This window comes from Pseudochaenichthys georgianus, chromosome 17, assembly GCF_902827115.2.
Source record: "Pseudochaenichthys georgianus chromosome 17, fPseGeo1.2, whole genome shotgun sequence".
Classification (NCBI taxonomy): Eukaryota; Metazoa; Chordata; class Actinopteri; order Perciformes; family Channichthyidae; genus Pseudochaenichthys; species Pseudochaenichthys georgianus.
Window position 1 is genome coordinate 16,313,163 of NC_047519.1, and position 16,871 is coordinate 16,330,033.

At 42.4% G+C, this 16,871-nt stretch overlaps 1 protein-coding gene across 6 annotated transcripts in view; it reads left to right on the plus strand.

The window, feature by feature from the left end:
• Window positions 1–14,398: 14,398 nt before the first annotated feature.
• LOC117462037 (solute carrier family 12 member 7-like) overlaps window positions 14,399–16,871 on the plus strand; it is a 31,848-nt gene continuing 29,375 nt past the window's right edge. For 2 of the 6 annotated variants that reach the window (XM_034104074.2, XM_034104077.2), the window contains exons 1-2: window positions 14,400–14,487; window positions 15,924–16,042. In XM_034104074.2, the coding sequence (XP_033959965.1) occupies window positions 15,982–16,042 (61 nt within the window). In that variant the 5' untranslated portion in view covers window positions 14,400–14,487; window positions 15,924–15,981. Of the gene's footprint in view, window positions 14,488–15,923; window positions 16,043–16,871 lie in introns of those variants that run through there. The other 4 variants (XM_034104075.2, XM_034104076.2, XM_034104079.2 and 1 more) reach the window with 4 other exon arrangements.

The following is a 16,871-nucleotide window of genomic DNA, read 5'->3' on the forward strand; positions in this document are numbered from 1 at the left end:
TTGATCGTTAGCAGCAGCCGCTCGGCTAACGTCTTGCGTATACTGTTAAGCTTCTTTATTTTACCCAGCTAGGTGAAGGCAGTGCTCTCGCTCCCGCTCCCTCTACCAGTAATGCGGATGTAGCTACATCCCTTTTTCTGTTCGGCGAGTAGTAGCACCGCTCTACTCTTCCCGTTCAGCAGGTAGCTGGTGAAGGCTGTGTTCCCGCACCCGCTCCCGGTTACGCTGCATCTGGCGTTCGTCTCTAACTTAACCAGTGAAGGCAGTTCTCGCCCCCACTCCTGGTAGACGCCAAACGGCCTCGTTTTTCCGTTAAGCAGGTAGCCGGTGAAGGCTGTGTTCCCGCACCCGCTCCCGGTTACACTGCATCTGGCATTCGTCTCGAACTCAACCAGTGAAGGCAGTTCTCGCCCCCGCTCCTGGTAGACGCCAAACTGCCTTGTTTTTCTGTTAAGCAGGTAGCTGGTGAAGGCTGTGTTCCCGCACCCGCTCCCGGTTACGCTGCATCTGGCATTTCGTCTCTAATCTAACGGCATTTCCCTGTCGTTAGTTTCCCTGGTGTGTCTGATTACCCGATTGTGTTCACCTGTGGCCCCTGTGTTTTCTCCTCCCTCCGCACCTGTGTGTTGTTTGTGTGATTAGTCTTGTGTGTATTTAAGTTCTGGTTTTTCTGTCTGTCTTTGTCGGTTCGTCTTGTGTCATGACTAGTTCGTCGGTGAGTGTTCTGTTTTGTCTTTGTTTATCACCTAGCCTTGAAATAAAGGAATTTTCACTTTATTCTGCATTTGGGTCCTGCCTGCTTCACACACCGTAACATTACGAACCGACCATTATGGACCCAGCAGACTCAGCCCATTTGATGCTACAGGCGGAATGTCTTGGATACTCTCTGGAGTAAATTTTGTATACGTGGAAAGGCGCCTCATCTAGACGAGGTAGAGAGGCTGCGTTGAAGGAGGCACGTCAGGAGGTTGCTCGCAAGCCCTTGCTCGCAAGCCCTAGCTTGTTGCCCGAGTGGCTTAGGGTTTTCTCACGTAGCCCTGAGTGCCAGTCTTCATGTTCTGACCCTTTCGTGGGGTCTGGTCTGGCGTTTGGAGGTCCACGAAGCCTCCAAAAGACTCCTAAGAGACGCAAGGCCAGGGTTCCAGCCCCAGTTCCGGCTCCAGAACCGGCCTACAAGGCCATGGATCCATGCACCAGTACCGGCCCACGCATCCATGCTTCCATTCTCCATTACCTGGCTTACACAGCCAGGGTCCAGGCTTCCGCTCCACGCCCAGCAGCAATGGTTCTGACTCCAGAACCGGCCCATGCAGCCATGGTCCCTGCTACAGAACCGGCCCACACAGCCATGGTCCCAGCCCCAGTCATGGCCCCAGCAGCCATGGCTCCGGCCCCAGCAGCCATGGTTCCGGCTTCAGTACCGGCCCTAGTAGCCATGGTCCCAACTCCAGTTTCGGCTCCAGGACTGGCTCTCCGGCCGACGCCAGCTCCCCGTGTCCTGTCGGCGTACCGGCCGACTCCAGCACCTTGTCTCCTGTTGGCTCTCCAGCCGACGCCAGCTCCCGAGGCCTGTCGGCGTACCGGCCAACGCCAGCTCCCCGAGGCCTGTCGGCGTACCGGCCGACTCAAGCTCCTCGTCTCCTGTTGGCTTTCCAGCCGACGCCAGCTCCCCGTGTCCTGTCGGCGTACCGACCGACACAAGTCCCCTCTCAGGTCCCCTGTCGAGTTCCCTCTCCAGTTCCCTCTCAGGTCCCCTCTCGAGTCCCCTCTCGAGTCCCCTCTCGAGCTCCCTCTCAGGTCCCCTCTCGAGTCCCCTCTCGAGTCCCCTCTCGAGCTCCCTCTCCAGTCCCCTCTCCAGTCTCCTCTCCAGTCCCCTCTCGAGTCTCCTCTCCAGTCCCCTCTCGAGTTCCCTCTCGAGTCTCCTCTCCAGTCCCCTCTCGAGTCCACTCTCGAGTCCCCTCTCGAGTCCCCTCTCCAGTTCCCTCTCGAGTCTCCTTTCAAGACACACCTCCAGTTCCCTCTCGAGTTCCCTCTCGAGTCCACTCTCAAGTCTTCTCTCCAGTTCCCTCTCAAGTTCCCTCTCGAGACCCCTCTCGAGTTCCCTTTCAATTCATCTCTCGAATCTCCTCTCGAGTCCCCTCTCGAGTCCCTGTTCAAGACACTTCTCAAGTCCCCTCTCGAGTTCCCTCTCGAGTCCCCTCTCAAATCACCTCTCGAGTTTCCTCTCGAGTTCCCTCTCAAGCCCTCTCTCTCTCTCTCTCTCTCTCTCTCTCTCTCTCTCTCTCTCTCTCTCTCTCTCTCTCTCTCTCTCTCTCTCTCGAGTTCCCAGTCAAGTCCCTACTCAAGTACCATTCGAGGATCCGCTGGGGGTCCTGCCAACCCCTTGTCCTGTCCCGTTGGAGGTCCCGCCGGCTACTCTTCTGCCGGGGGTCCTGCCAGCTCCTTGTCCTGTCTCGTTGGAGGCCCCGCCGACTACTCTCCTGCCGGGGGTCCTGCCAACCCTATGTCCTGTCCCGTTGGAAGTCCCGCCGTCTACTCTCCTGCCGGGGGTCCTGCCAACCCTGTGTCCTGTCTCGTTGGAGGTCCCGCCATCAACTCTCCTGCCGGGGGTCCTGCCGGTCCTGTGTCCTGTGCCGTTGGAGGCCCTGCCGACTGCTCTCCTGCCGGGGGTCCTGCCAACTCTGTGTCCTGTGCCGTTGGAGGCCCCGCCGACTATTCTTCTACCGGGGGTCCTGCCAACCCTGTGTCCTGTTTCGTTGGAGGCCTCGACATTACATGTCTCGCCGGGGGTCCTGCCAACTCCTTTTCCTCTTCCGTGGGGAATCTTGCCGACACCTGTCCCACCGGCTCTGGTTACTGTCCGGTCAACAACGGCTCCTGCCCGGTCCCCTGAGAGCTGTGGTCTTCGCCCCTCCTCAAACTCTGCCTTGCCCCCGGGCCGTCCGCCGGAGAACCCCTTTTTGAACTCTGCCTTGCCCCCGGGCCGTCCGCCCGAATTCCCCTTTTTGAACTCTGCTTTGCCCCCGGGCCGTCCGCCCGAGATCCCTTCCTGGTCCTCTGCTTTGCCCCCGGGCCCGGACTTTTGTATTTATTTATTTTTTTTTTAGGACGTCTGGAATCCGTCCCTTGAGGGGGGGGGTTCTGTCACGATCTGTCTTTATGGTGTTTTGTCTTGTCTATATCTGTTTTTGGTTTTCTGTCTGCGTTGTGTTTTGTCTTGTTTAGATCTGTCTGTGGTTCCCTGTCGTTAGTTTCCCTAGTGTGTCTGATTACCCGATTGTGTTCACCTGTGTGATTAGTCTTGTGTGTATTTCGTCGGTGAGTGTTCTGTTTTGTCTTTGTTTATCACCTAGCCTTGAAATAAAGGAATTTTCACTTTATTCTGCATTTGGGTCCTGCCTGCTTCACACCGTAACAGTTGGCTGGTTTCTAAATTGTCTTGGTTACTGTAGTGCATACATAAAATTAATCAATTGTTCTCTCTTGCTCGTTTACTGAAAAGACTTCATATGCACGTTTTGGAACATTAAAGCTAGTTCTATGAAATAAAAACGGGACAGGACCAATGTTTTAGAAAGTGTTAAACTTTTCCTTGGAAGTCGTTTTTCAATGTTATAGTTGCAATCTAAGCAGTGTAATAGCTCCTACAGATACTCTGTATAAGAGAGATCTAACTGTGAACCTTGGACTAGCATCTTTGTCTTGCCATGACGTTTAGCCTGCAAACATCTTTTAAGAAACAGAAATCATGCCTCACAAGAAATGCCTTTGCAATGAATGATGGTAAAGTGGATGAAAGCTATTAAAACACATACAATATACAATGAAGACAGTATCAAACAATGCATAACTCTTCCAAAATGTTCTCTAAAACATGGCAGAGTATGCAGTATTTAAAAGGGGCCCAGGTGCTCTGCTAGGAATTCTGAGCCCCTGGAGAAAGGAAACATGGCCCCTTGAACTTGATGTGTTGAACTCAGCAGAGTATAACCTGGCATCTTTGAGAGGGCCCCCACCAAGTTTGAGGACCTACTCTCCCCTCTGTGGGCCACACTTCTCAGCAAGCCACTGCATACATTGAATGCTTCAGTAAATCAGGGCCAAAGCCTTCAAAATGTTCTCTCTCAGACCAAACTAAACCTAGTCACCCTACTTTGGTCCTATATTTTTAACTTAAAGTCGTAAGTGTCATCTTGTGATTCTGTAAATAGCTCTAGATAGAGGCCTTGAGCACTTAACCCATGACATTTAGCTGTAAGGGAAAGTTTAAGTCTTTTCATAGCAAATAGATAAATAGTCATGACTGATATTTGTGTAAGTCTAACAACACACTCCTGAGTTGCCAGTTATAGCAATTAAACCTTTTTGATTGTGTGTGTTGGTCACTAAAATACCGAAACGTCAAACGGATATGGCAATTATGAGGTTTTTGGAGATATGTTTGAAATTTTGACACAGCTGGCCGTTCCTGAAACACACTATGTGTGCGTGTGTTCGTGTGTTCGTGAATACACTTCCGTGAATGAATGTGTAGTTTTGCATGTGTAAAAGTTAGGCACTTTCTAAATGCATCTCATTCAACCACTCTCATGCTATGTAGCCGGCTCCTCAAGCGGTTAACTCCTGGGTGGACACACACCGTGCATGTGGGCGAACAATCACTGTGGGCAGAATGAGAAGTAACGTGTGTGTGAGTGCTGGTGTTCGAGTGTGTGGTTGGACTTCCTTCTCTCAGCCCTTTTGCCACTCATAGATTTAGACATTGTTATTATTTTAACATAGTTAGCAGCTGTGTTTTGGTGGCGAAACATGGTAATCATCTCCCCATTGCTGGCTTTTCTGTCGGTTGATGTGTATTTATATCTGTCGACTGTTTCACTAAACTTTCTCAGGACTCTACACAGATCTGGAAGCTTCTCAAAGTCACACATTCATATTGAATTAGTCTTTATGTCTGTTCACTTGCGCTAATGTAATCAGACGGTTTACTCATTCTTTTTGAGGGAATCGATCTATAAGGAGTTTATTTATTAACTCACAAACCAGATTAAAAGTAGGCACAGTACCATGACTGCCCTTAATGTACAACCCAGTCTCACGGCATTTTGTGTTATAGTCACGACATTTAATCTATTGATTCGTGTTCACAACACGATTTCCCCCTTTTTTTCGTGTCACACAGAACGATTTTAAAAGCAATGTATTTCTATTTGTAGTGTGTTTTGTGCCTGCACCACGTCTTTTTGTCCGGTCGGGTCTTGGAAGACAGGAAGCTGTGTGGTTCATAAAAACATGTTCTTACTCAATATCAAGCCACGATTATTGTTTTTATTTTAAATCATGTCGGACTTTTTTTGCTGTCCGCGAGGAAAATAAATGGGGCTCAGAACCTCGGAATACTGAAATCTGTATTTTTTTTAAATATTTTTTTCCTTCTAATTTGTTATTCTTTTCTAATTAACACACTGTTATTTACTCAACAGTAACACACAATGATCCTTGTTTTTATTTATTTGTTTAATTCTATAATATCTGGCTTTTTTGCCGTTCCTCAGGAACTGAATTTCAAAATAAAGTCACCGGAAACAGACGGAGGCCTATAAGGGACATTTCGAGCATCATTGCGATACACACACACTGAACTGATTACCCAATATCCTCAGCTATGGTTGAAGCTCGGCGATTGGATGTTTTAGCCGCAATGCTCGTTGGGATATGGTGTTTATGCGATATGAAATCCGAAAAACATTTACAAAAAAAAAAATAATACTTTAATCTGAGTGTGCTTGCTTTTCTCATTGGAAGTCATCACATAACGGCATTGTAATACACGGTTCGGCAGGCTGCATTAAATGTTACACATCTGCCGTAGTTCTTTATTTATACAGTAGAGCCCTGATTAGAAGACTTCTCGACAAACTGGAAGAACTGCCACAGAAACTGAATATGTGACGTGGATCATAAATATATCAATTAAACAACATCTTCAATTTCTCTTCACACAATACGTCTCCTTGCAGAATCAACACTAATTCGGCTGACTTTTACATTTGATCCAATTGGTAAATAGGCTATATTTACACCATAACAGTGCACAGCTGATAGAAAAGGACTTGTAGTTTTTAAAGATATTACTTTTCTTCTTATAAGAATGTAAACACTGAGTTGAGAGAATAGTCAGGGGTTTTGGGTGATGGGAGACACATCTATGGATTCAGAATGTCAATAGCTTACCATTAAATGACGGATATACCTTTCTGTCTGTGATGTTTTACAAAACAGATATTAATGTGTAGAAGTAAAACTTGTGAAATAATATAGCAGTATCCTGTAAAATTATGTGAAAACATGAATAAAACTACACATCTTCAGATGTTATACATACATAAGTGTCCTACAGTAATAATACAAAGTTATTATGGCATTGTATGCTGTGTGTACCTTATTTCTAACATCTTCAGACCTTTCCAACTCTTCAATAGTTGCCTGTCTTTGACTGTTGCAGGTGTAGGTTCAAATATCAAAAAAATATATGTGTGGATAACAACATACATCCGTCATGAACTAAGCTGGAAACTTATACTGGAAAGTATAATGTATTGTGTTAACACTGTAAACTTGACAGTTTTTTTAACCCGCACGCCTACTAGTGGTTAAAGCACCTTATTGAATATTTTTGTTGAATATGTTATATTTAACATATAAAATATAGGGGGAAAGTAAAAGGTCAATGATAGAAATATAGAATATAAAAAATCAAGAAGATACTGTAAGTGATCAATAAAACAGTTTAGTGCCGGATGTACAAAGATATTAATAGGAGGATGTGCAAAACAGAAAAACTAATGAACCTTTATTCAAACATTAAAGAATACTTTAGGTTAAGGTCTTCTTTTATATAAGAAAAAAGCTCTGGGGGTATCTACAGATAAATATTAAGCCTGACAAAGTACTTAACGTCTAATTGCTTTCCTGCAATGTTAACTATGTTGAAGCACTTATTTTAACTGATAGTATACATATTAATTATACTCTTATGTATGTAGATAGTAGAAATGTGCAGAATATGACAGTTTAATGGTGGAGGTACACACATATTGATAGATGGACAGTTTTGGATAGTCTGCCATGGGTTTCATTCCATTTCAAAGAGCTGTCTGATGCTCGGCGCAACCTTGGCGCACTGCCACTCCAACATCCAATCCCAGAGCTTGAAGATTAATCACAGGGTTTGTCAAGCAAAGGGACTGTAGTCCCAAACGATAGCTGAGGATTATGGGTAGTGTAGTGTCTTCGGCCATCCTAAACTCCTAAATGTTTTTTGGATGTCATATCGCATTAACACCATATCCCAACGTGCATTGCGGCTAAAACATCCAATCACCGAGCTTCAACCATAGCTGAGGATCTTGGGTAATCAGTTCAGTGACTGTGTATCGCAATGATGCTCGAAATGTCCCATATAGGTCTACGTCTGTTTCCGGTGAAAAGAACACATTCAGATGGATAACCTTATTTATTTTTTGTGAAAAGGTCTACAATTTAGCAATACAAATGATGGGGCCCACATCTTCACCCAACTATGGATGGAAATTAGCTCAAAGCTAAAAATCCGGCATGTTTACGTTTTAAAGCATTATTTGTTTTAAATGTTCATCAATGTGCATTGTCCCTCTTCAAATAAACAATTAAATGAAATAAAAACAAATGTCTGCTCCTTAATTCCCAAACTTATAATGAATATAAATATACTATCTATTAATTCATTTGTAAAACTGCATGAGAGCCTAAAGTGATGTTATTTTATGTGTAGGTTTGTGTTCATGATTCACAGATGATTGATGATGTAGGATTCGTTGCATGGTGTCATTATATATTTAGCTATTTGACTTACATAAGTGTACTGAGACATCCATTTACTTTAGTTGAATCAGTATCCAAAACACCATGAGTGTTTTCGTTTTGCGCCTACATGTCGTACCGCACCAGGAAACAGCATTGCTGCCAATGCTCTGCCCACCCATTCTTTCATGTTTTAGTACATTGGTGTGTATTTTTCAGGAAGAACTGGAGAAAAGTAACCCATTTTTACTCATACTGTACTCCTCATTCATCATTTTCCACCTACAGACTACATTTGCCTCCATCCTTCATACCCTTTGCCAGCAACCTGTCTTTTCTCCCCTATCCACCCCTTTTACACTTCTCAAGGGACAGTGTTTGATACAAGAGTGTTACATGGCATCTGTTTTATTTCCAGAATCTGTGATAAAGAAGATCATTGACATGATTTCGCCATGATAGCTCAGACGCATTTTAAGGATAGTAAATGTTGCCTTCACCAGAGCTCCACAACTTCTGTCCACCAAACACACTCACACACATACACTCATCCCAAACTCAAATGATGGGCTTGGCAGCTCTCCCTCTCCTTCTGTTTGGTTGGTTTCCCACATGCAGACCTCCAGTGCCAGCAGAGTGTGGCAGAGGGTCACTGTTTCCCACAGTCCCACAACATTTACAGACTTTCTTCAAACCCCCCCGATCCTCTGCTGTTGGTCCCCGGCCACCACTATAGAATGCCCATAGAAATGTTCCACTTGTACCAAAAATAGTTGTCTGACTGCTTGCCACGCTCGCCTGAGGCAGACTGAGTACACACATCGTCGACCAGAATTTTTACATCTTAATAGTAAAATTCATTAATTTGTTGTATTTATTTTTTTAATATGACAAAAAGACATCACGTTTTTGTGTAAAAAGGATTGAGAGTTCGAAGAAGAGGGAGATTAAATAAATACAAATACTACTGGGTGTTCTGGGTATGTAGAGTGGGCATGTCCCTAAAAAAAGAAGACAAGGTAGGCACTGTATATGATCTTCAATGCTACTATACAGTATACCACTTGGCCAACATACCCAATTTATTATTAAATGAAAGGCCAACATTTTAGAATTATATGGTTTAAGGATTATATGCCCACAGTGGTGTCTTGCACTCAAGGCACTGTATCCCAAATACACTCTCATGACATTGTTTAATAAGGAACCTCTGGCTTCTAGTCCCTAAAAAAAATCATCTCTTGCCAAAAATATGTCCTATATTAGATTTGTAGACAGCCTTTTGTGTTTTTGTTGCCGTCCGTGAGGAAAAGAAATGGGGCACAGAGCCTCAGAATACTGAAATCTATATTTTTTAATTCTTTTTTTCCTTATAATTTGTTATTCTTTTCTAAATAACACACTGTTATTTACTCAACAAACAATTACCCTCGTTTTTATTTATTTGTTTAATTCTATAATATCGGGCTTTTTTGACGTCCGTCAGAAACTGAATTTCAAAAATAAAGTCACCGAAAACAGACGTGCGATACACACCCACTGAACTGATTACCCAAGATCCTCAGCTATGGTTGAAGCTCGGTGATTGGATGTTTTAGACAACTTGACTATGTAACTATTTGTATTGAAATTCTAGTGTTAATTATGGTTATTTTATGTTTTTTGTGAGTCACTTTGGATAAAAGCCTATGTCAAATAACATAACCATAACATACGGTTTCATTAAACAAATAAACAAAATGGTTAACAGTTGGTTTTGCAGCGAGTCATCATCGGCTAACAGATGACATTTAGCACTTGTTGCTTGTATGGCTGTCCAATTCAATTCTTTCACACACACATACGGGTATTGGGCCGAGGGCGACACCGTACTTCCGGTATCAGCCATTTCACGCGAGGTGCAAGCAGAATATCATAGTCTATTGCCTTAATCAATATCTAGTCAACTCTAAAATACCACATATATGCATTGGCATGATAATATTATTGTGACAAGTGGGGTATTCACCTGGTGTTTCCAGAAGATAGACGTAGATGCTGCCAAAATCGACCGAAGGCCACTTTCGAGAGTCGTTTTTCCATACATCTGCAGGCAGTCTGTAAGGGCAATCCGACAACCCACACAGCTCTAAGACATGCAGCGATTTCTTCGGTCATTATTTCAGAAAAAAAATCTAGTGCGCTCTGCCTGGCTACGTTAGCTAGCTGTTTATATTAGCACCTCCAGGATATTTGCACCTCCAGGAAAATGGCATATTGATATATATATATATATGGCGCGCGTTGCATTGTGGGTAGCTCGTGACGTCACTGTGTGTGAAAGAATACAACAGAATAGTTGTTAACTTTAAAAAAAACAACATGATTCACATTACTCACACTCTTACTGTAATTAGTGATTAAATTATTCAACTATGACACCTTGTTGTGCTTGCCAAAATCACGCTAGTTTCATTAAACAAATTATCAAATATGCTAACGAAGCTAATGCTTTTGCCGAAAGCTATAGCTAACGAATAGTTGTTTTTAGAGACTTTAATACCATTAGAAGCTATCATAAGCAAACAGATGTTTGTTTGTATTGCCTTAACACTATCATAGTTAATGTTAGCTAATCACACTTAATTTCAAGACACCGGAATTGTTATTAATGTTAAACAAATACAACTTTAAAAGCACTTCACATTACGTTGACGTTACGTTGCATTGACGTTCACGTGCTCCGTCACGTGCCACCGTCACGTGCTCTGTCCGACCTGTGTGTGCGGTTCTACAAGTGCGGTCCTGGCCCGTCTACACTACAGGCAGCGAAAAATGTTTTCAACGCTTCGCCCATTCATTTGAATGGGGTGACGTAGAAGATTTTTAAACTTCGCCGAACTGCATTGTGGGGAGCATGGCATGGCTTTTCAAGCATCACGAGCATCTATCGGCATCAAAAGTTGAACAATGTTCAACTTTTGAGGCTCGATGCTTGGCATCAGCCAATCAAATCCTGCGTATGCAAATCTGCCAGAACAAGCGCTAGCCAATCAAACTGCGTCTATGCTGGGAGAGACTACGCAGGTCATTTCCTCATATTCAAAAAAATGGAGCGGTAGTGAATCACCTGGTGCTGTATGATCAGACTCTGTTCATCTACCGGGATACAAACTGGAGGAGCGAGGCATGGAGGTGGCAGAGACAGTGGATGAAACTGGTAGGTTTTCGCCTGTTTGGGGATTTTATATCCAGTTTACTTAGTTTTAACATTGCTATTGCTTTGTATGCCGGGGGCGGGCGGGAGATTCATGATTGGTTGTTGGTCGCCTTGGGCGCGAGAAATCGCCAAGCCTCAAGACACGCCCAGCTTCAAGATTGTTTGATGCCTGTAGTGTGGACGGGTAGACGTCTCCAACGCTGCAGCTTCATGCTACTCAATCTACTTATACAAATAAATATGGGGAAGTGTAAGTTCAACCGTATTTAGTTGGGAAACATCTAATTTAGTGCTTGGTTGAAACCAGTGGAGGGGAACGTGTTTGAAGACCGCTGCACCGTTTGCAAAAGAAATTAGCGTTTGTTTTGCTAATGTAGCGTTAGCTAGTGCAGCAGCTCCCGCAACAACACCGGGGGACCTCCGGGCGAAGTTTGGGTCTACGTCAACCCTAAAAGTGGAGGTGCTGGAGACGCTAAATACCGTAGCTAAACACCAATCATACAACAGCAACGATGAAATAGTGTAGCCAAGGCAGCAGAGCACTTTTCAGTATGTGCGCTTAACACCATTGTCTGCTGGGATTTGTTGGGATATTGACCTAAAAAAACAAAATCTATTGTCTTTTAATATAGCTCTTGTCACTCTCTCTCTCACACACACACGCACGCACGCACGCACGCACACACACACACACACACACACACACACACACACACACGGGCTGCTCGATGATGGCAATAATCAAGATTATGTTGGTCAATAATTAATATCATGATTATTAAATACGATTATTCATTGACTTTAATTAATAATTTGAACAGTATCTTTTTAACTGTTGATTACCCTGAACGTATAATTCAACTGAAAAACCAATACAAAAATTAATTAAATAAATGATACATTACTAAAAAATTAATTAGATCAAACATGTTGTAGTGCACTGTCACAACCTAGCAAAGCAAAATAAATTTTTTTTTTTAGATTATGTTGTTTTCGTAATTGTGGCAGGCCAAAATCGTAATTGCGATTAAAATATGATTAATTGCACAGCCCTAACACACACACACACACACACACACACACACACACACACACACACACACACACACACACACACACACACACACACACACACACACACACACACACATTCAAGCACACACAGACACATATACACTTTTTGTCTAACACGCTAACACAGTTCTGTACTGTTATGCTGTTATGTTCAGTCACTGTTCTTATGTTGAACATGAATACATTTACTTTGTAAGTGATTATGGGACGTATTTCTTCTTTCATATCAATTTTCCTTCATACTTTATTGCCGTGAAATAGGTCTTACATTCTATTCAAAGTGGTCTTAAAAAGGTGTTAAAAAGTCTTAAAGGAGAGGTGTCATGGCCATTTCCACTGATCATAATTCCATTGTTGAGGTATACTAAAATAGAAAAATACTGTGCAATTTTCCAAATTCACATTGGTTTCGCATACAGCATCTCTGTAAAGTATGTGTATTCAGCAGTATTCACTTTCTCCACTAAACGGCTCGCTGCAGCTCTTGCCCCCCCCTCCCTGTGAGCACAGTGTGCTCCGATTGGTCGGGACCAGTCGGGACGTTGTGAATCGCGCTGAGCTCCGTGGAGGTGTGATTTCCTTGATACACAGCGAAAACACAGCCAAACTCAACCTGAGCACACACAAAGTCACAGCCGAAATAAAAACAATAAGTGTGGCTTGATATTGAGTAAGAAAAAGGTTTATAAACGCTGTGAGAATTGGTCTGCAGAGAGAATTTCGCCGCGATCCCAACTGTCTGTTATCAGCCTGCAGCCAGGGAGGAGAAATCAGCAGAGCTGCCTGCACTGAGTGTGTGAGGAAGTCGTGGATTGGTCAATTTGGACCAATCAGCGGGGGCTTAACGTAACAGCTCCGCGGACACAACGTAACGGCTCCACGGATTGGCCCATTTGGTTCCGGGTACCGCATGACCGTATCGCGTCATAGTTCTTGCGTGGCTACTGGGTGCTTCTACGACACAGCACCCAGGAAGTAAAAATAGGGACAATGACGTTTCACCAACGAGGCGTTTTGGGGAGGTATTTTCTGTTTTAGAGTTTTACTTGCTACAGGGTGTACTTTGAGGGTTTTGACTCTGCACACCGCTTACATGCATAAAAACCTTCATAACACACAAGGGGACGGGTACTAACCGGAAAAGCATGACATGTCTCCTTTAAATTTGAGTTGGCGAAACCTGCAGGAACCCTGTACAATAAAAAGTCCTGCATTCAAAATGTTACAAGTAAAAGTACAAAAGTATTAGCATCAAAACATAGTTAAAGTACCACCTGCAGAGGGATCTAGATTCAGGTGTTCTTTTCCCCATAGAGACCGCCGCGCTGCACATTATCCCTTACATAAAGATAGATTGTGGGTCCCTTACAACATGTTGTACACAGTGGAAATAAACATTCTGGTTACCTCAACAACAGGGATCTTATACATTAAACTCCTTCTGAATCAAACCGTCACGGGTAGCCTTACCTTACTGATCCCTCTTAAATTAGAAAAACACACGTTACTTTACCAGCAGAGAGAAAATGGATTATTAAATTATTAATGTGACTAATAAAGAGCAGTTTTATAATTTAAGTATTATTCTGTTGATCGATGTCATTACATTTGATGAAAAGCACATAATTACTTGTTTAAGACTCGTTTTGTCAAAGTTTAGGACTTGGACTTGACTTGAACTTGCCCATCCTGACTTGAGACATGACTTGGACTTGAGCGCAAAGACTTGAGACTTGACTCGGACTTGAGCACAAAGACTTGAGACTTGACTCGGACTTGCAAAACAATGACTTGGTCCCACCTCTGCCGTTATGTGATGACTTCCAATGAGAAAAGCAAGCACATTCGGAATTTCATATCGCATAAACAGCATATCCCAATGTGCATTGCGGCTAAAACATCCAATCACCGAGCTACAACCATAGCTGAGGATCTTGGGTAATCAGTTCAGTTGGTGTGTATTGTCTGTTTCCGGTGACTTTATTTTGAAATTCAGTTCCTGACAGACGTCAAAAAAGCCCGATATTATAGAATTAAACAAATAAATAAAAACAAGGATGATTGTGTGTTATTGTTGAGTAAATAACAGTGTGTTATTTAGAAAAGAATAACAAATTAGAAGGAACAAAACGTTTAAAAAAATACAAATTTCAGTATTCTGAGGCTCTGAGCCCCATTTATTTTCCTGAGAGACGGCTAAAAAAGTCCGACATTATACGATTTAAAATAAAAACAATAATCGTGGCTTGATATTGAGTAAGAAAATGTTTTTATGAACCACACAGCTTCCGGTCTTCCAAGACCCGACCGGACAAAAAGACGTGGTGCGGGCACGAAACATACTACCAATAGAAAGCAGCTACGGATAGGTAAGTGAGATTAGCTAGCTTGCTAGCTCTTGTGTTGTTGAATTTGCTTGATATTTGGCTGTGATGCGAGATGGTTGATGACTAGCTAGTATATTTGATTATAAGTATGTAATCATAACAAATGCTTGTGTACAGTTGTCCATGTTTTAGAGAGAGGTCCATGTGACTTGCTAAATCGGAAAATTAGCCCACTACACCTGTTTCTTTAGCTAGGAGGGTCACCTGGCAAGATAGTAGGCTTGTATAAATGGCTACACAGTTCTCTCTTCATGAAATATATTTTTAATTTAAGGAAGTATAGTTTGGCTAACGTGAATGCTCCCCAACATTAGCCAAAGTGGTAGGCCAGTTAAACTGAATGTTATTTGGGGTTTCTTTTCTTTTACTAAGATAGCATAAAGGGTGTAGCATTACTTAAGTTAGGTAAATGTAGTATTTAATGAATTCGACTGACTTCTGCAATTATATATGGCTAAAGCTTTAAATCAGATGTTGACAAAACTAACATTCAGCCTATAAACAGCAACTAAAATGGTTTGGTGAAGAATCAGTTGTTTTAATTACTTGTAAAGTATCCAACAAAACATTTAAATATTGCTTTATCTAGAACAAACTACAAGGAATTCACTATCTGTATTACAAATTCAAAATTGTATTTTAATTCTCATAATTATGAGGTTAGGATACTGAAGCCAATCTTCTGACTGAATAAAAAGTACAGCCAAGCCATGATAAACATGAAGCCTTTTGCTCAGATATTGCGTTTTGCGGCTGCACAATTCAGGCAGTTGAAATGTATTCCCTGTGTGATGACACAAGAGTTCGTCCAAACCCTCCAGTATGTTTGCACAGCTACCTGGTTTTGGACTGGGGGAGTCAGTAAACAGGTAAAAATGCTACAAATAGAATCTACCCACTTAAGAATATAGTCTTGAGGGAGGGCAACCTGTCCCAGAGTTTGCGTCAGCACTGACCTTTTTGCTGTTTGCTAAAGGGATTTGATTTCAACTCGAGCTCTTTCGCTTACCCTTTTTTTTTCCTTCAACATTTCAACATTTACACTTAAGCCATTTGAGGAGTATAAAATGGCAGGTTTGTCCGTGAAGGCAAAGCTGAGGTAGTTCAGTCTTGGGCCAAGTGATATCAGGGCAGTGATAAGCTTATTTCAGCTATGAAATACATTTTGAAGTTTGGATGTTTAAAGGTCGTGCCAAACACAAAATCAAGCTTGAATACAATTCTGACCTCTTAGATATTCATGTCTTTTATTGGGAGGTCAGTGTCAGTACAAAATACTGATTGAGTGACTTCAACAGTGCTTACCTGTTGTCACAAGTCCTCAAGCCACTAATGGATGTATTTATACTCTTTACCACCTCTTGCTGTGAACCCTTACTAAAAACCATTTGCGGTCATCTCCCCTTGGTTGCTTACAGACTCAAAATATCCATTCCTGTGAGTTGGACATTGACCGAACATCTCTCTACAACATAAATGTCCAGCCCCCATGAACCTGCAGCACCCTCTGCTGGCATTACACTGGCACTTGCTGTTGGTATGGGATCAACATGATTGATACTTTCTTTAAAAAAACTGAAGATTGCAATAAGAGTCAAAGCAAAACCTAGCACAAACGAAATTGTGGTTACAATCAGAATTGAAACTTAATGCAAATGTTTCTATAGCTCAGCTCTTTTAAATTAAACTGAGAAAAAAAAAACAATATTTAAAGCTCCACCATGCATTACTTTCTAAACAAAGCTGAACAAATAGCAGTTTTCCAGTGTGGTTTTTGTGGTTGGGATATCATCTGATATCCGGCCAGCTGTAGAATGGGTGTCTGCAGGTTCAACAAGTGCCATGTTTGCTTTCACTGCTGTTCCAATCCAGTTCTGTTTATTAAGGTCTACATTTCATGCCACACTATATTTCATATTAACTATTACGTGGCTCAGCAGTTTTGAAATAAACCATAGGGACGAACACTCAGTCTTCAAAGACACACATCTGGTCAAACATCTGGGAAGCCTGTATTTTCAAAATGCATGAGACAGTCAGCTGCATTCCAGTTTTTCAAGATCACTCGGTATAATGGACTTTAGTGAAGTTTAGTTAGAAAAACGTGAAGAACAGCTTGCTAGACCCTTTTTAAACTGTGTCTTCATTACTCTGTCAAACAAATAAGGATATAAACAAAAAAATATGAAAATCATGAAAGTCACAACAAAAGAGCGTTTTTTTTAGTTGCCATCACTTTATTGTAATTGGTCATCCTACTGTATTCTAAAGGAATGTCCAACAGAAATGCTAAGGAAAACATATTGTCTGATAAAATACAAAGAAACATACAGTAGACTGCTGCTTACTTTCTACATGTTGCGCTA